Consider the following 19,895-nt stretch of genomic DNA (forward strand, 5'->3'; position numbering starts at 1 on the left):
AGTATTATTTCAACTAGCTTTTAACTGACTGACGACCACCGCCATGATATCAGATCCAACTGGATGCCTAAGAGCACCGAATGCCGTCTTAAATCACACGGAATTAGCACCAAAATTATTTGAACTGTTTTAAATCGTTTGTTGTAATGTTTAACTGTTTTCATTGCTGGTATTGACCTTTAAAGCCCTTTATGGTCAGGGACCTGTCTATCTGCGGGACCGCCTTTCTCTACATATTCCCCAGAGAGCACTGTGTTCAGGGACAAAAAATCTACTGTCCATCCCTGGACCAAAGGAGGCTAGGTTGCGTTTGACGCGAGCTAGGGCCTTCTCGGTGGCAGCACCAGAATTGCGGAATGCTCTCCCGGAGGCCATAAGGGCCCTGCGGGATCTTTCTACTTCCCGCAGGGCCTGTAAGACTGAATTGTTTCGACAGGCCTTTGATATTTAACCAGGAGAGAGCTGCCACCTGACATCATATAGAGTACTTGGTAATCACCATCTGAAAAGAAGAACCTGCCTATATTGTACACTGTAGCGATACAGCACCATGAAACGTTTTTTTTTAAATTTAAAATTGTAATTATGTTTTATTGGTTTTTAACTTGTGAAAATGAATGTTGTGAGCTGCCCTGAGTCTGCTTGCAGAGAGGGTGGGATAGAAATTTAATGTAATAAATAAATATCCTATTCTGTCCGTGAGCCACCCTGAGCCTGCTTCGGCAGGGAGGGCGGGATATAAATCAAATAAACTAACTAACTAACTTTAATAAGGAAAGACGACGACATTGGATTTATATTCCGCCCTCCACTCAAGAGTCTCAGAGCGGCTCACAATCTCCTTTATCTTCCTCCCCAACAACAGACATCCTGTGAAGTAGGTGGGGCTGAGAGAGCTCTTACAGCAGCTGCCCTTTCAAGGACAATTCTTGTGAGAGCTAAGGTTGCCCCAAGGCCATTCCAGCAGCTGCAAGTGGAGGAGTGGGGAACCAAACCCGGTTCTCCCAGATAAGAGAGCTATGGCTGCCCCGAGGCCATTCCAGCAGCTGCAAGTGGAGGAGTGGGGAATCAAACCTGGCTCTCCCAGATAAGAGTCCCCACACTTAACCACTACACCAAACTGGCTCGCAATGCCCATTGAAAGAGCTGGGGGTGGGGAGGAGAAACATTTCTGTTGGAAATCTCTGCCCTCCCCCACCTCAGGATCCCATAAGCTCTCCAAGGAAACTGAGCAGGGCCATTTCCACATCTCCTTCTCTCGCTGCTCAACTGTTCATAACGTTCCGCAGCTTCTGGAGCATCCCCCATCCTCACTGGGTTGGGACTGGGAGGGGAGGTCCCATTTTGCCCAATTTAGGTTTCTCCTCTTGCACACCCTTCCCTTGGCCTGCTGCCCGGCACCAGCCACCAACTTTAGCATTAGAGATCCCAGTCATGCAAACAGAAACGGGAGGAGAGCGTCGCTTGCCCCAGGGGCTTCGCCGGGACTTCCCAAAGGTGTGCCCGATGCCTCCATGCGCACCTTTCAGATGCCTTCCTTATGTGCCCACCAGTGCATAGCTTTACTTACACTCCATGACATGAAGTTGGAAAAGCCCCAGTCGTTTTCTTTATGAAAGAACAAGTGGCTGATGCGGCGGCTGAAAGATTTCTCATCGTCCTTGTAATTTATTATCTTGAGGACCGCTTGAGCATGACAAGACCACGACCTGCAGCAATTAAACAGATAACACCCCGCACTTGAGTTGCAAGGGATGGCCAGCTTTTCCACCCCCTAGATTTAAACACTTTTGCTTTGGGTGTCAGCGAAAATCAATGCAACAGAAGTGACTGGTGAAGAGAGGCTACATTTCAACTGTTTTAAACGCTGTTCCCCGTTTTTTCTACTTTTGTGCATTATTGCATGAGGGCCGCCTCAAGGAAGATGGAAGCTCTCAAGCAGAAAGGAACATAAGAGAAGCCATGTTGGATCAGGCCAATGGCCCATCCAGTCCAACACTCTGTGTCACACTTAAGAACCTAAGAGAAGCCATGTTGGATCAGGCCAATGGCCCATCCAGTCCAACACTCTGTGTCACACTTAAGAACCTAAGAGAAGCCATGTTGGATCAGGCCAATGGCCCATCCAGTCCAACACTCTGTGTTACACTTAAGAACCTAAGAGAAGCCATGTTGGATCAGGCCAGTGGCCCATCCAGTCCAACTCTCTGTGTCACACATAAGAACCTAAGAGAAGCCATGTTGGATCAGGCCAGTGGCCCATCCAGTCCAACACTCTGTGCCACACATAAGAACCTAAGAGAAGCCATGTTGGATCAGGCCAGTGGCCAATCCAGTCCAACACTCTGTGTCACACATAAGAACCTAAGAGAAGCCATGTTGGATCAGGCCAATGGCCCATCCAGTCCAACACTCTGTGTTACACTTAAGAACCTAAGAGAAGCCATGTTGGATCAGGCCAGTGGCCCATCCAGTCCAACTCTCTGTGTCACACATAAGAACCTAAGAGAAGCCATGTTGGATCAGGCCAGTGGCCCATCCAGTCCAACACTCTGTGCCACACATAAGAACCTAAGAGAAGCCATGTTGGATCAGGCCAGTGGCCAATCCAGTCCAACACTCTGTGTCACACATAAGAACCTAAGAGAAGCCATGTTGGATCAGGCCAGTGGCCCATCCAGTCCAACACTCTGTGTCACACATAAGAACCTAAGAGAAGCCATGTTGGATCAGGCCAGTGGCCCATCCAGTCCAACACTCTGTGTCACATGTAAGAACCTAAGAGAAACCATGTTGGATCAGGCCAGTGGCCCATCCAGTCCAACACTCTGTGTCACACATAAGAACCTAAGAGAAGCCATGTTGGATCAGGCCAATGGCCCATCCAGTCCAACACTCTGTGTCACACATAAGAACCTAAGAGAAGCCATGTTCAATCAGACCAATGGCCCATCCAGTCCAACACTGTGTCACACATCAGAACCTAAGAGAAGCCAAGTTGGATCAGGCCAGTGGCCCATCCAGTCCAACACACTGTGTTACACAGTGGCCAATGTGCGTGTGTGTGTGTATGCACATGTACACACACACACACATATATATAACACTCTGCACTTTAGTTGCAAGGGAAAACCCTTTGAGGGAAAGAGCTCCTGGTAACACATAAGCTCTAGTACTTAGAAGGATGAAGGAGGATGCGTCTGCACCCATTCATCATGTTTATATATCCTGGCAGCCGAAGGAGTGCTTGTTGGAAATCTATGCGCAATTTACAAAGCACAGTTGCAGCTTTTCATCTTGTGGGGAAAGGAGATGCCATAAAAACCATGCAAGAAGCTGTTTTCATGGCAAGGCCCTGACAGAAGACGGGCAAGGTAAGTCAGGGAACATTCACACTGCTACAGACAGATGTGGGTCGTACAAAACACAGAGATCACTGAGGTTCCTGTCCCAGTTCACAAGAGAGGCTTCTTGGGCCTTTCCAATAAGCTTTCGTTCCCATCCAGTGATCAGGTGACAAGCACAACTTAAAACTTTTTAGAAGAAGAAGATGACTGCAGATTTATACCCCACCCTTCTCTCTGAATTAGAGACTCAGAGCAGCTTACAATCTCCTATATATTCTCCCCCCACACCCTGTGAGGTAGGTGGGGCTGAGAGGACTCTGACAGCAGCTGCCCTTTCAAGGACAATCTCTGCCAGAGCTATGGCTGACCCAAGGCCATTCCAGCAGCTGCAAGCGGAGGAGTGGGGAATCAAACCCGGTTCTCCCAGATAAGAGTCCAAACACTTAAGAACATAAGAGAAGCCATGTTGGATCAGGCCAATGGCCCATCCAGTCCAACACTCTGTGTCACATAAGAACATAAGAGAAGCCATGTTGGATCAGGCCAATGGCCCATCCAGGCCAACACTTTGTGTCACGTAAGAACATAAGAGAAGCCATGTTGGATCAAGCCAATGGCCCATCCAGTCCAACACTCTGTGTCACATAAGAACATATGAGAAGCCCTGCTGGATCAGGCCAATGGCCCCTCCAGTCCAACATTCTGTGTCAGAAGAACAGAAGAGAAGCCATATTGGATCAGGCCAATGGCCTATCCAGTCCAACACTCTGCCACACAGTGGCCAATATATGTGTGTTTGTGCATATATATATACACACATACACATATACACACACACACACACACACATATATATACACTGTGGCTAATAGCCACTGATGGACCTGTGCTTCATATTTTTATCCAATTCCCTCTTAAAGCTTAACCACTACCCCAAACTGGCTTAGTACCAACCTGAAGCAGGTTTGGTTTACACACAGCCAAGGATCACCTCTCTTTTTGAAGGAGCGCTTCTGCAAAACTCAAGCGTGCTGCACATTCCTATATCAGAGGGTCTGGACTGGTAGGATGCGTCTGCCTTAAGCTTTTCATGCTTCGCTGCCTGGAAACGCTAAACCACTGGTCGTCTACACCCCATTTTGCAGGTGGCACCAAGCGGCCCAAGCCAGGCCTTCCACAACTTTGCCCCCTTTCTGCATGCATGGCAACATACTATCCCAGGGGTGGCCAAACTGTGGCTCTTTCACACATATTGTGTGGTTCTCGAAGCTCCCATTTCCCCATCAGCCAACTTCTCTCTTTAAATCACTTTCCAAGCCGAGCCAGACAACAGCTTGGAGAATGTATTTAAAGTGACTTCCTCTCCTTTCCACCTCTCCCTCCCTGCCTGTCTTGTGGCTCTCAAACATCTGAAGCTTATTCTATGTGGCTCTTATGTTAAGCAAGTTTGGCCACCCCTGCATTGCCCCTTCCTTGCCTGCTGACGCTGCCCACGTTAAGCACAAGCAAATCTTAAGGAAACAGAGCAGGCAGGCAGAAGCCAAAGAAAAGGTTGGATCAAAAAGGCAAGCTGGAAAACAGTGTACTGTACCATCCAGAATTCAAGTCACACTCATCCATAATTTATTTATTTTTAATGCACATAAAACAACCCGCTGGCTTTCCTCCTGTTAGTCTGTTACTCCTACAGCCCCCCAGCCTTTGGGTGCACGTCAGCTACAGGGGGGACGAGGCGGGTGGGCGCGCTGCAGGAATGGGTATTAAAGATCTGAAAGGTCTTACGTGGAATCAGACTCAGCATTGCATTGAAGAAAGAATCCTACACTTTTTTGGTGCGGCCTGTCCGGGTAAAGTCGCGGCATCACCATAATCTTCCATGGCAGGTTCCGGACGAAGCAGGGCGGGCTCAGCACCGACTCGCTCAGCCGATTGAAGCGCTCGACCGTGAACTGAAACGTTGCTTCCGACCGCCAGCTCGTGTCTGGAAAAGAACCAAAAGAACCATTATACATCATGCGCTGGACACGGTGGTCCTCGACCCCACCGGCAGAGACCCCCCTAGAGGGTTGCGGAGTTTCACTGGCTGGATCATAAGAACATAAGAGAAGCCCTGTTGGATCAGGCCAGTGGCCCCTCCAGTCCAACACTCTGTGTCACATGAGAACATAAGAGAAGCCATGTTGGATCAGGCCAGTGGCCCATCCAGTCCAACACTCTATGTCACATAAGAACCTAAGAGAAGCCATGTTGGGTCAGGCCAATGACCCCTCCAGTCCAACACTCTGTGTCACGTAAGAACGTAAGAGAAGCCATGTTGGATCAGGCCAGTGGCCCCTCCAGTCCAACACTCTGTGTCACATAAGAACATAAGAGAAGCCATGTTGGATCAGGCCAATGGCCCCTCCAGTCCAACATTCCGTGGCACACAGTGGCCAAAAAAAACCAAGTACCATCAAGAGGTCCACCAGTGGGACTAGAAGCCCTTCCACTGTGCCCCCCCCCCCAAGCACCAAGAATATAGAGCATCACTGCCCCAAACATAAGAGAAGCCATGTTAGATCAGGCCAATGGCTCCTCCAGTCCAACACTCTGTGTCACACAGTGGCCAAAAAAACCAAGTGCCATCAAGAGGTCCACCAATAGGGCTAGAAGTCTTTCCACTGTCCCCCCCCCCACAAGCACAAGAATACAGACCATCACTGCCCCAGACCAGAAAGTTCCAACGATAGCCATTGATGGACCTCTGCTCCATATGCTTCTCCATTCCCCTCTTGAAGCTGTCTATGCCTTGTAGCCACCACCACCTCCTGTGAATTCCACATGTTAATCACTCTTTGGGTGAAGAAGGACTTCTTTTTATCAGTTCTAACCCGACTGTTCAGCAGTTTCATGAATGTCCACAAGTTCTCGTATTGTGAGAAAGGGAGAAAAGTACTTCTTTCTCTGCCTTCTCTATCCCATGCATAATCTTGTAAATCTCTATTGTGAGCTTTTGGAGAGCTACCACCTTCTACTGTGGTGTTGTCAGTGTACGTGCCCAGGAAGCCATGGTGTCATCACCTCCCCCCCCCCCCCTCATCGCTTTGGGTGCATGTTGAGGGCAGTGTTGTATGGACACTCAGTTGGGGAGAGGATGCCTTTTCAGAAGTGTTGGGTTTTACACTCCACTTTTCTCTGCCCTAAGGAGTCTCAAAATGGCTTCCGATGGCCTTCCCTTCTTCTCTCTACAATTGACGCCTTGGGGCTGAGAGTCCTGAGTGAACTGTGACTGTCACCCAGCAGGCTCCGAGTGGAGATTTAAACCTGACCCTTCAGATTAGACCCTGTTCTCCAGATTAGAGTCCACCGCTCTTAAGGGAATGGATTCCTTCCCTTCCTGTCGCATGGCTCTGATGTCAGATCACTTCCCTGACATTTTAGTGGGCCCCGTGCTGCCTCCTAGGGGGGAAGGTCACAGACCTTTGGCGCAGGTGCGATGCTGCGAGCTGGAAAGCTACATCTGCACAGCAAAACATACCACAATGTTGTGTGAGTCCTGTGACAGCCAGCATGCTGTAGCGGTGGAGAGCGGTGGATGCGAGGTTCATTATCCAGGTTGGAGCACAGTGTTTTGATTCCCCACGCCTCTCTCCGTGTGAAGCCAGTGGGGTGACCTTGAGTCAGTCACAGTTCTCCTGGAACTCCCACAGCCCTACCTACCTCACAAAGTGCCGGTTGTGCGGAGAGGAAGGAAAAGGCAACTGTAAGCCGCTTTGAGACTTTTTAGAGTGGAGGGGACTTCCAGGTTTTGGTCATGGAGGATTGAGCTGCTCTTCAGACGACGACGAGCAGATCAAAACCTCTGTTCTGGGCAGAGAAGGCAATCTTAACACCTGCTGCCTACCTCTTCCAGGCAGGGAGGGGGCCAAGATATGCTTATCAAGTTTTGAGGGGATTTACTTTGGCTGACAAGGGACTCCGGTGGGGTTCCTTTTTGGCTTTGAAGAGTCCCCCTGAGAAGGACTGCATTCAATCGTCTACAGAGGATTTCTGAGGTCATCGAGTTGGCTTAATAATAATAATAATAATAATAATAATAATAATAATAATAATAATAATAATAATAATAATAATAATAATAATAATAATAATATTTTATTTTTATATCCCGCCCTCCCCGCCAGGCGGGCTCAGGGCGGCTGACAGACATGGGAGTCCCATGATTCACATTAAACAGTATAACAGACATGGGAGTCCCATGATTCACATAAAACATAACAGTAAATATCAATTACAAATAAATTAATTAAAATAGATAAAACATATAAAAATAGGTGCTAAAATGATGTAATCCTGATGTACATAAGATGGCTAAGCGTCTGTTCGTTAGTTAATCAGGTTCTGTCTTAAATCCACTAAGAGACTTTTTAGGGTAGAGAAAGGCAGGGTATAAAACTTCTATAAGTCGCAGCCGCCACGCAGGAAGATGGAACTCAGAACAGCCCAACTTATACCCAAAGGACCAAGTGTCTCCCCTGCTCTTTTCCTCCCATACCTCAGCTTCCACCGATTCAACAGTAACTCTCCAAGCGCTTGGAATCAAGCAGAACGCTCATCCGCACCAAGCTTGCAGTGACCCACAGAATCAGACGGCAAAACTACCCTTTGCCTCACTCCACAAACAGATTACCGCGGTACAATTGAAACCATGCAGAGGACTGTGCACAAAATGTGCATGTAGCCTTGGCATCAGGGATTATCATGGGGGATAATAAAGCCCAGCAAGTTACACACACACACACACACACACACACAAAAGCAGCTAAGCTCCACTGCTGGAAAACACAGCATTCTGGGTTACAAAAGACATCATGCGTGCCAATTTAGAACATGTACGATGTGAAACTGTGTCACGGTTAGGGAGGCCAGAATAGATCTTGCATGAAGAATTCCTTCCTCAGCACTCTCAGGGGAAAAAAAACCCTTGTCATGCTGGGGCTGCTACTGCTAGTAAGTCTCCACCCTCCACGGCTAGCTGAGAGTGCCGAAGTGGCACACGTGGAGTGACACACGGCTGTAAACACACTAAACGTTGCACAACAGCCTAGTGATGGTGCAAATCCACTTCGTACCCAAAGCACCGAGCACATCAGTCAGGAAACTCCGGCAATAAAAAAAACAGAGCTGTCTATTTTCTGGGTAAAGGTTGACCCATTCCTGGCAGAATGGAGCTTTGAGGTGAGTGTCACGGCATCAGACACGAAGCTATTCTTCCCCTTCGCCCCACCCCAAACACACAGGTATTTCAGAGAAGCTCCCGCCAAAAGACCAATGCGCATCTTTGCATTTTCAACAGCTCATTCAGCTTACTGCTGTGGCATTCTTGAAATGGGGGAGGGGGGGGGATGCAGTCAAATGGAGATTCAAATGCCCCTTTTCTGATCACAGAGCATTCTGCCTTTCGCTGCCTCCCAAATGAATTTCAATTAGGAAGCGTGCAGCTATTTTCCCCGAGCCAGATTACCGCTCGTTAAGCCATTAGAAGCTGCAATGCACAGCGAAGGTAACCCGCCGGTGTTTTCTGGAAGAGTCGCTCCCTTTACAGACAGAATTCCACCAGATTCCAATAAGCAAATCAGATGGAACCAAAAACAAGAACAGGAAACCTATGAGGTGCCCCCCTCACCACCCAAGGCAATCGAGCAAATGCACACAGGGAGAGGCCCACACAGCTCATCCAGGGTCATTAGCAGTGTTCTCTCTAAGTTGCAGAGTCTTGTGAGCAAAAATTCTACTTTGTGAGCCAGTTTGGTGTGAGAGTCAGTTTGCTGTAGTGGTTAAGTGCGGGACTCTTATCTGGAAGAACCGGGTTTGATTCCCCACCCCTCCACTTGCAGCTGCTGGAATGGCCTTGGGTTTGCCACAGCTCTTGCAGAGTTGTCCTTGAAAGGACAGCTTCTGTCAGAGCTCTCTCAGCCTCACCCACCTCACAGGGTGTCTGTTGTGGGGAAAGGAGATAAAGGAGATTGCAAGCCGCTCTGAGACTCTGATTCAGAGAGAAGGGCGGGGTATAAATCTATGGTCTTATTCTGGTATTAAAGTTGTGAGCTACTGCATAAATTATGGTGCTTTGGGACCGTTCTTCCTGAGGCAGGACAAAAAAACGTGTGAGCTGGAGACTAAAAATCTGTGAGCTAGCTCACACAAACTCAGCTTAGAGGGAACACTGGCCATTAGCACTGCCTTTCCCCCTTCCAGTCCACCCCCACCTATTCAGAACTTCAGCCTCAGCTGTGCTCTCTAGTGCTGCCCACCTGCCGAGAGGAGGGCAAGCACGCTAGGAGACTGGGCTCCCTCAGGAAGGGCAGCGCTGGAAGCAGAGACATTTAGGATCATCAGCCTGTCCGCATCTAGAATGTTTTCCACAAGTGAGGGCTGCTAAATGCAGGGCCAGGGCGTGGGAGTACGTAAAGGAGGCAGTCGCCTAGGGCGCCACCTGGCCTAGGGCCACCCCTTCCCCGATGCATGACTTTGGCTCCTGACCGATGTTCACCTTGTCCTCTCCCATCACTAAGCTGCCCTCAACAAAGCCAAGCCACCCCCCTTTCCCCAATGTGTGACTTGACCCCCACCTCATTCTATCCTGCCACTCTCCTTCCTAACATGGCCAGCAAGACAGCTTGGTGTAGTGGTTAAGTATGCGGAGTCTTATCTGGGAGAACCCGGTTTGATTCCCCACTCCTCCACTTGCAGCTGCTGGAATGGCCTTGGTCAGCCAGAGGTCTCTTATCTGGGAGAACCGGGTTTGATTCCCCACTCCTCCACTTGCACCTGCTGGAATGGCCTTGGGTCAGCCAGAGCTCTCTTATCTGGGAGAACCAGGTTGGATTCCCCACTACTCCACTTGCAGCTGCTGGAGTGGCCTTGGGTCAGCCAGAGCTCTCTTATCTGGGAGAACCCGGTTGGATTCCCCACTCCTCCACTTGCAGCTGCTGGAATGGCCTTGGGTCAGCCAGAGGTCTCTTATCTAGGAGAACCGGGTTTGATTCCCCCACTCCTCCACTTGCACCTGCTGGAATGGCCTTGGGTCAGCCAGAGCTCTCTTATCTGGGAGAACCAGGTTGGATTCCCCACTACTCCACTTGCAGCTGCTGGAGTGGCCTTGGGTCAGCCAGAGCTCTCTTATCTGGGAGAACCAGGTTGGATTCCCCACTCCTCCCCTTGCAGCTGCTGGAATGGCCTTGGGTCAGCCAGAGCTCTCTTATCTGGGAGAACCAGGTTGGATTCCCCACTACTCCACTTGCAGCTGCTGGAGTGGCCTTGGGTCAGCCAGAGCTCTCTTATCTGGGAGAACCAGGTTGGATTCCCCACTACTCCACTTGCAGCTGCTGGAGTGGCCTTGGGTCAGCCAGAGCTCTCTTATCTGGGAGAACCCGGTTGGATTCCCCACTCCTCCACTTGCAGCTGCTGGAATGGCCTTGGGTCAGCCATAGCTCTCTTATCTGGGAGAACCAGGTTGGATGCCCCACTCCTCCACTTGCAGCTGCTGGAATGGCCTTGGGTCAACTAGAGCTCTCTTATCTGGGAGAACCGGGTTTGATTCCCCACTCCTCCACTTGCACCTGCTGGAATGGCCTTGGGTTAGCCAGAGCTCTCTAATCTGGCAGAACCGGGTTTGATTCCCCACTCCTCCCCTTGCAGCTGCTGGAATGGCCTTGGGTTAGCCATAGCTCTCGCAGGAGTTGTCCTTGAAAGGGCAGCTTCTGGGAGAGCCCTCTCAGCCCCACCCATCTCACAGGTTATCTGTTGTGGGGGAGGGAGATAAAGGAGATTTGTGAGCCGCTCTGAGACTCTTGAGTGGAGGGCGGAATATAAATCCTACGTCGTCTTCTTATTCTCACCATTTTTTTTATAACATCACATATTTTTGAAAAATTAAAATTAAAAATCGGTAAATTAAAAACGTGAAAAGTTTTAAGTTTGAAAAGTTTTCAATTTCTCTATATTTTTAACGGGGGGTGGGGCATGCTAGTGGGTGATTTGCCAAGGGTGCCATAAAGCCTAGCAGCAGCCCTGGCTCAATGACAGGGCAAAATACTGCACGGGAATCATCAGTCTAGTGCCGTGCTTTGTCAATGTCACCTTGAGGTTCCAACGTAAGCCCCGCACCAAAACATTAAGACTTCATCGGGTAGAACTGGGAGAAGGGGGAGGAAGGGACATCGCCTTATTAGAGCGTCCAAGTTGTAGTAAAGCTCTGTTCCTTCACAGTAAAAAGAAACGCCCCAAGACTTTACAGGGTTTTTTGGGGTGCCTGAGACCATCAGCAAAAATGTGGATGGTTCAGTCAATTCTGCACGGTACGACCAAGTCTGTGCTGCATGCTACTCTGCCATGGCGCAGGAAAGCAAGGGACACGGGCCCCGTCGCAGAGGCTGGTCAAACAAAGTGTTTAATTTCACAGCCCCGAAGGGAAGGCCGCTGCAGCGGAAGGGGACGCCGTGGCAGACTTGGCCCTGTGCCTCCCCCCTCCACGTCCTCCTCCTATTTCAAATTGTTTTATAAAAGCTGGTAAGCTGCCTGAATGCCAACATCTCTAGGGAATAAACACTCTGAATCAGCAGATTCCGATCTTTCCAGACCTAAAAGGCTCTGAGCGTGAGATCCTGTTGGATGGGGAGTGCATGATGTCAGAGCTGCATGACGGACAGAACGACAGCCCGAGCTACGACACCACCAAGGTCAAGACAAGGGAAATGGTCAGGAGACCAAAGGAACTGGGGGCAAGAAACCCTAGCCCGGGGTCACTGGCAGCATTCCCTCTAAGCCATGTGAGCGACCTCTCATTAAGAGCCATTGAGAGCCAGTTTGGTGTAGTGGTGAAGTGTGCGGACTCTTATCTGGAGAACCGGGTTTGATTCCCCACTCCTCCACTTCAGCTGCTGGAATGGTCTTGGGTCAGCCATAGCTCTTTTATCTGGGAGAACCGGGTTTGATTCCCCACTCCTCCACTTGCACCTGCTGGAATGGCCTTGGGTCAGCCAGAGCTCTCTTATCTGGGAGAACCGGGTTTGATTCCCCACTCCTCCACTTGCAGCTGCTGGAATGCCCTTGGGTCCGCCAGAGCTCTCTTATCTGGGAGAACCAGGTTTGATTCCCCACTCCTCCACTTGCACCTGCAGGAATGGCCTTGGGTCAGCCAGAGCTCTCTTATCTGGGAGAACTGGGTTTGATTCCCCACTCCTCCACTTGCACCTGCTGGAATGGCCTTGGGTCAGCCATCGCTCTCTTATCTGGGAGAACCGGGTGTGATTCCCCACTCCTCCACTTGCAGCTGCTGGAATGGCCTTGGGTCAGCCAGAGCTCTCTTATCTGGGAGAACCGGGTTGGATTCCCCACTCCTCCACTTGCAGCTGTTGGAATGGCCTTGGGTCAGCCAGAGCTCTCTTATCTGGGAGAACCGGGTTTGATTCCCCCACTCCTCCACTTGCACCTGCTGGAATGGCCTTGGGTCAGCCGTAGCTCTGGTAGACGTTGTCATTGAAAGGACAGCTGCTTTGAGAGTCCTCTCAGCCCCACCCACCTCACAGGGTGTCTGTTGGGGAGGATGAAAATAAAGGCCATTGTGAGCCACTCTGAGACTCTTGAGATTTGGAGTGGGGGGTGGAATACATATCCAATATCTTTGGATTTATATCCCACCCTATACTCTGAATCTCAGAGCGGTCACAATTACCTTCCCCCCTCTCCCGCAACAGACACCTTGTGAGGTAGGTGGGGCTGAGAGAGTTCTCACAGAAGCTGCCCTTTCAAGGACAACTCTGCAAGAGCTACGGCTGACCCAAGGTCATTCTAGCAGCTGCGAGTGAGGAGTGGGGAATCAAACTCACGTTCTCCCAGAAAAGACTCCGTGTGCTTAACCACTACCCCAGACGGTCTCTCTCACCGAACTTAACACCAGAAGCCCCTCTCAGTAGCAGCCTGGAGCTGCGCGGGGGATTGCACTGCCCACTGCCCGTTTTAAGATTCTGCTCAGGATGTGAACTGCTCCACTCAGTAAGGGGGCGGGGAAACCCAGAGGGAACACTGATCACCAGGAGGGCTCATGGCACCGAGGAAGAAGACCAAACCCACAGAGGGATCCTTCTCCAACCAGGGAGTGACCTCGCTTCAACTTACCACCGGCTCCTCTCAGGGTACAGGCATAGATTCCTCTCTGTTTTTTTAAAAATGTACAGTTAAACACCACATGCCTGCATACAAGATGGGGGGGGGGGGGAGAAGAACGGTGGTCCTGCAGGGCTTGTGGCCTGCCTGGGGGTTCTGAACCACGAGTTCCACGACTGCTTCCCTCAACAGACTTGTGAAATAGAAAACCACCCAATAATGTTTCCCGATGAGCGGGCTTTGAAGAAGATGATGATGATATTGGATGTATATCCCGCCCTCCGCTCCGAAGAGTCTCAGAGCGGCTCACAATCTCCTTTCCCTTCCTCCCCCACAACAGACACCCTGTGAGGTAGGTGAAGATATTGGATTTATATCCCGCCCTCCACTCCGGAGAGTCTCAGAGCAGCTCACAATCTCCTTTCCCTTCCTCCCCCACAACAGACACCCTGTGAGGTAGATGAAGATATTGGATTTATATCCCACCCTCCACTCCGAAGAGTCTCAGAGCGGCTCACAATCTCCTTTCCCTTCCTCCCCCACAACAGACACCCTGTGAGGTAGATGAAGATATTGGATTTATATCCCGCCCTCCACTCCGAAGAGTCTCAGAGCGGCTCACAATCCCCTTTCCCTTCCTCCCCCACAACAGACACCCTGTGAGGTAGATGAAGATATTGGATTTATATCCCGCCCTCCACCCTGAAGAGTCTCAGAGCGGCTCACAATCTCCTTTCCCTTCCTCCCCCACAACAGACACCCTGTGAGGTAGATGAAGATATTGGATTTATATCCCGCCCTCCACTCCGAAGAGTCTCAGAGCGGCTCACAATCTCCTTTCCCTTCCTCCCCCACAACAGACACCCTGTGAGGTAGATGAAGATATTGGATTTATATCCCGCCCTCCACCCTGAAGAGTCTCAGAGCGGCTCACAATCTCCTTTCCCTTCCTCCCCCACAACAGACACCCTGTGAGGTGGGTGGGGCTGAGAGAGTTCTCACAGAAGCTGCCCTTTCAAGGATAACTCTGCAAGAGCTACGGCTGACCCAAGGTCATTCTAGCAGCTGCGAGTGGAGGAGTGGGGAATCAAACTCAGTTCTCCCAGAAAAGACTCCGAGCGCTTAACCACTACACCAGACGGTATCTCTCGCCGAACTTAACACCAGAAGCCTCTCTCAGCAGCAGCCTGGAGCCGTGCGGGGGCTTGCACTGCCCACTGTCCGTTTTAAGATTACAGCAGTTACATTCTGCTCAGGATGTGAACTGCTCCACTCAGTAAGGGGGGGGGGAATTTGATTTATATCTCGCCCTCCACTCCGAAGAGTCTCAGAGCGGCTCACAATCTCCTTTCCCTTCCTCCCCCACAACAGACACCCTGTGAGGTAGATGAAGATATTGGATTTATATCCCGCCCTCCACTCCGAAGAGTCTCAGAGCGGCTCACAATCTCCTTTCCCTTCCTCCCCCACAACAGACAACCTGTGAGGTAAATGAAGATATTGGATTTATATCCCGCCCTCCACTCCGAAGAGTCTCAGAGCAACTCACAACCTCCTTTCCCTTCCTCCCCCACAACATACACCCTGTGAGGTAGATGAAGATATTGGATTTATATCCCGCCCTCCACTCCGAAGAGTCTCAGAGCGGCTCACAATCTCCTTTTCCTTCCTCCCCCACAACAGACACCCTGTGAGGTAGATGAAGATATTGGATTTATATCTCGCCTTCCACTCCGAAGAGTCTCAGAGTGGCTCACAATCTCCTTTCCCTTCCTCCCCCCACAACAGACACCCTGTGAGGTGGGTGGGGCTGAGAGAGCTCAGACAGAAGCTGCCCTTTCAAGGACAACTCCTACGAGATCTATGGCTGACCCAAAGCCATTCCAGCAGCTGCAAGTGGAGAGGTGGGGAATCAATCCCGGTTCTCTCAAATAAGAGTCCGCGCACTTCACCACTACACCAAACTGGCTCTCCTAGTTCTGCTGCACATGGCCTAGTTCCGCTGCAGACCAGCAGCCACTCATGATGATTAAAACTAGGATGCGACTGACAACTGCTGACAATGGAGACACCTAGAAAGGCAAGAGGAGAACTCCTACAGGCCTTCAGAATATATAACAAGACAGTGCACTGTCTTGCTGCGTGTTACATGAAGAATTATGGCTGAGTACTAAAATAGGTTATGCTCAAGTGCATGATTGTGTGTGTGTTTTTAGCGAGCTGTTTTCTGAAACATGAACCTTTCCAGAGCTACCTCTTCTGGGTTAGTCCTAGTCACTCCACAAGATACTCCTCTCTAAGGAGGACAAGAAGTACAGAAGAACAAGAACATGAGAGGAGTCCTGCTGGATCAGACTATCTAGCCCAGCATCCTGTCTCTCACAGTGGCCAACCAGTTCTCTCTGGAGATCCAACAACAGGGCAAAGAGGCCAAGGCCTTCATAAGAACCTCAGAAGAGCCCTGCTGGATCAGACCAGTGAGGGTCTATCTAGTCCAGCATCTTGTCCCAACAGCGGCCACCCAACAGGGCAGACAGGCCGAGGTCTTCCCTTGAGAACATCAGAAGAATCCTGCTGGGTCAGACTACGGAGGATCCATCTAGTCCAGCATCCTGTCTCACACAGGGGCCAACCAGTTCCTCTGGAGGGCCAACAACAGAGCAGAGAGGCCGAGGCCTTCCCCTGCGAAGAACATCAGAAGAGCCCTGCTGGGTCAGACCAGGGAGGGTCCATCTAGTCCAGCATCCTGTCTCACACAGTGGCCAACCAGTTCCTCTGGAGGGCCAACAACAGAGCAGAGAGGCCGAGGCCTTCCCCAGCGAAGAACATCAGAAGAGCCCTGCTGGGTCAGACCAGGGAGGGTCCATCTAGTCCAGCATCCTGTCTCACACAGTGGCCAACCAGTTCCTCTGGAGGGCCAACAACAGAGCAGAGAGGCCGAGGGCTTCCCCTGTGAAGAACATCAGAAGAGCCCTGCTGGGTCAGACCAGGGACGGTCCATCTATTCCAGCCTCCTGTCTCACACAGTGGCCACCCAGTTCCTCTGGAGGCCCAATAACAGGGCAGAGAGGCCGAGACCTTCGTAAGAACATCAGCCCTGTTGGATCAGACTGGTGGTCCATCTAGTTCAGCATCCTGTCTCGCACAGTGGCCTTTGGAGGACCAATAACAGGGCAGGGAGGCCGAGGCCTTCCCCTGATGTTGCCTCCTGGCTCTGAGATTCAGAGGATTAGTGCCTTTGAATATGGAGGTTCCCCTCAGTCACCATGCCTAATGGCCATTGATAGGCTTATCCTTCACGAATCTCTCTAATCCCCCAGTTAAAGCTGTTTGTTCCTGCGGCCAACACTACATCCTCCGGCAGCGAACTCCACATTTTAATCACTCTTTGTGTAAAGCAGTAAGTAAAGCAGCTCTCAAGGAAACAGGAGGGCAACTCACCATCCTCCATGTCTTCTTCCGTGTTGTTGTGACCGTCAGCCATGGCTACGTTCCCGTTGATGACTGGGTTCTGAGTGATTCTTGGCGGGTCATCGGCATCCCCAGCTTGTGAGGACGGAGAGAGGGGGAAGAGAGGAGAGGGGAAACAGATTAGCAACTTGGGTCTTATCAGCCGTTAGGAAAAAATAAGCCGCAAACAGCATTCAGCGCAGTCACCCCACAACGAGCGCAACGTTTGTCAAGATCAATAACTCTGCATTAGCTTTTCTTTCCCTTTTCATGTCTCAAAGGAAAAGATGAATAAACAGATGTTAATCCTAACTCCTTGGGTTAACCCCCCCCCCAAAAAAAGGGAGAGCGTTAAATTTGTTCCGTAAACACAATATCGAGAACCATCGTATTTAGAAGTCGGGACGCTACAGAAGTTCACGTTTGCGCAAGAAATCAAGCCCAAAGCAACTCCCGCTAGTGACATTAAAAGCACATTCTAGTTGCATATCTGTGCTCCCCCTTCCTTCCCCCCTGCCAAGACAGATAACAGGCATCTGGACAGTGGTCTGTCTCCAGTTCCCATTCTGCACACAGTTTCCGAAGCGTATTCAGCACCCGGGACAGAGCCTCGGTTAAGAGGCGCTTCCAGAATTACCGCTGGCTATAAAACATGCCCGACAGTGATGGGGAAAGAAAAGCTGATCCGGCTGGACCCTCCAGCAAATAAAACAAACCGTTCCCTCCGGGAGGCCTGTCAGTCTTCATTGCCACTCCCTTTGCCCCCAAATCCACTCGCCGCAGCAGCCCTTGGCTGGGGGTGAGTCCGGCTGCCGGGCTCTCTGCTCCAGACACGTCCACCCTTGGCGATGCAGCTCCATGATCATCTTACACACACAAAAAAAAATCATTCCCCTGACAGCCCTGCTTGTGAGAGAACATTTATTATTAGGCACTCATTAAGGGGATTACTTGACCTCTCCGCTCTCTCCTCCCAGTTCGTGCCCTGCAGGGACTTATGAGGGCCTTCCTTGCCCTCCCCTTAACCAAAGGCTCAGAAGCTGCAGCTCCTACTCTCATTTCCGACCCAACCTCTGCCGCTTCCGCTCCTGAGCTTGCACAGAAAGCAGACGGCACTGTTGCACCTCCACCTGCCTCAAGCAGCTCTGAAATGGTCTTTGCACACAAACCAGAAAGGAAACCATCGCAAAAGCCGCCTTGACACATCCAGAAGTCCCCAGAAGCCCAGATAAAACACCTGGCGAAGATGGGAAATAATTCAGCTGATCAGTCCCAGAAGCGTGATCTAGAAATGTCACTCCCTAAGCCAGGACAACGCACAGCAACCCAGCACCAGTTGCGAGGTGTGCCAGACAAGAACGCTTTGGTCCAGAGGGCAACCTGGCCGGAGGCTGAGTGACCAAAGGTCCTCTTGTTACTCTGGAGAACTTGAAGCTGCTTTCTACCCAATGAAGGTAATGCAATCCTACTAAATACTAGAGGTAATTATCACCCCTGTGTAGCACTGGACTCTTTTTTTCAAATTCAATTAATTACTGAAGGGTTAATAATGAGGCTATTTATCTCAAATCAGCAGTGCAAACCGCATCTAACGAAATCGTTGTAGTGCTTTGCAGGTCATAAATCCTCCATGCCAAGCTAGGAAGGAATACCGCCATTAAGGCTCTCTCTCTTTTGCAGGATGGTTGAGAAACAAGATCTTGTAAGAACAGGGGATCCTATCACTGGCCTTCATGCCCCAGACAGAGTTCAAGCAAAGTAGTGTCTTCAAATGTATCACAGGATATTAACTGTGAACAAAATTAGTCAGAATAAATACATCATTGAATATACTGTCTATAACTATACAGCATAAGGAAGAATCTCTATTATGTTGCTAGGCAGCATATGCAACGGTCTGTGTGTGCATGTGTGTGTGTATTTTTATATGTACAAGCATTTGGGTGCACACATGCACAAACCTGAAAGTCATGGTGACTGACCTCTATTGGGGGCCTGGAGGATATTCAGGGAGGTGGCTGAATAAAGCCTGCCCCTGCCTCCCAGCTCTGGTATTCCAAGGAGGTCTCCCATCCAAGTACTTGTCAGAGCTGACCTCGCTTAGCTTCTGAGACTCCAGTTGCTGGGCTATCCAGCTCAGGGCTAGACGCAACATATTTCTGAACAAGCACTGCTTAAAATCCATTTCACCCATTTCAAAAGACAAAACTGTTTCTCTTATGTTTTTCTTTGCAGTGCTCTCCAAAATTTCTAGCATTTCTGCTGGAAGAACTGGGGGGGGGGGCTGCCCTCACCAGCCTGGGAAAGGGGAGAAAAACCCTTCACCCCAGGTCTTCTCACATCTCTACAACATGGTTAATAACAGTCCTCTTGTGAAATTAAGATTTCACTTGCATTCAAGACCTAAGAGTCGAGCAGGGCCCTCTATTACTTAATACGTCTTGCCAGGGGCTTGTGGTGAGATCCAAATGGAAACAAGCTGCCTGAAAAAGACCCAATGCAAACAGGCCAGTAAGAGCATCAAAAGCTCCCTTGGTGTAGTAAAAAAGAGGACGAGTACAGGTCTTTGGAAGAGCCCCGTGGCACAGAGTGGTAAAGCTGCAGTACTGCAGCCCGAGCTCTCTGCTCTGTTCACAACCTGAGTTCGATCCCAGCGGAAGCTGGGTTCAGGTAGCCGGCTCAAGGTTGACTCAGCCTTCCATCCTTCCGAGGTCAGTAAATGAGGACCCAGCTTGCTGGGGGGAAAGTGTAGAGGACTGGGGAAGGCAATGGCAAACCACCCCGTAAAAAAAGTCTGCCGTGGAAACGTTGTGATGCGACATCACCTCAGAGTCGGAAATGACTAGTGTTTTACCTTTTTACAGTTCTTTAGGGAACCCATGTCCTACTTGAACTGGACGGTGGATTGAAGACTGTCCCACCAGCCAGCAAGCTGCTCCTCCCATGCCAAGG

The 19,895-nt window shown here is 50.3% G+C and overlaps 1 protein-coding gene across 1 annotated transcript in view; it reads right to left on the minus strand.

Moving 5' to 3' along the window:
* USP7 (ubiquitin specific peptidase 7) overlaps window positions 1-19,895 on the minus strand; it is an 89,979-nt gene that overhangs the window by 35,581 nt on the left and 34,503 nt on the right. The window contains exons 2-4 of the mRNA XM_060260511.1: window positions 16,935-17,039; window positions 5,130-5,328; window positions 1,571-1,709 (exon numbers count right to left, since the gene is read on the minus strand). Of these exons, the coding sequence (XP_060116494.1) occupies window positions 1,571-1,709; window positions 5,130-5,328; window positions 16,935-17,039 (443 nt within the window). The remainder of the gene's footprint in view (window positions 1-1,570; window positions 1,710-5,129; window positions 5,329-16,934; window positions 17,040-19,895) is intronic.

The sequence above is a fragment of the Heteronotia binoei genome, chromosome 20 (assembly GCF_032191835.1).
Source record: "Heteronotia binoei isolate CCM8104 ecotype False Entrance Well chromosome 20, APGP_CSIRO_Hbin_v1, whole genome shotgun sequence".
In the NCBI taxonomy this organism is placed as follows: domain Eukaryota; kingdom Metazoa; phylum Chordata; class Lepidosauria; order Squamata; family Gekkonidae; genus Heteronotia; species Heteronotia binoei.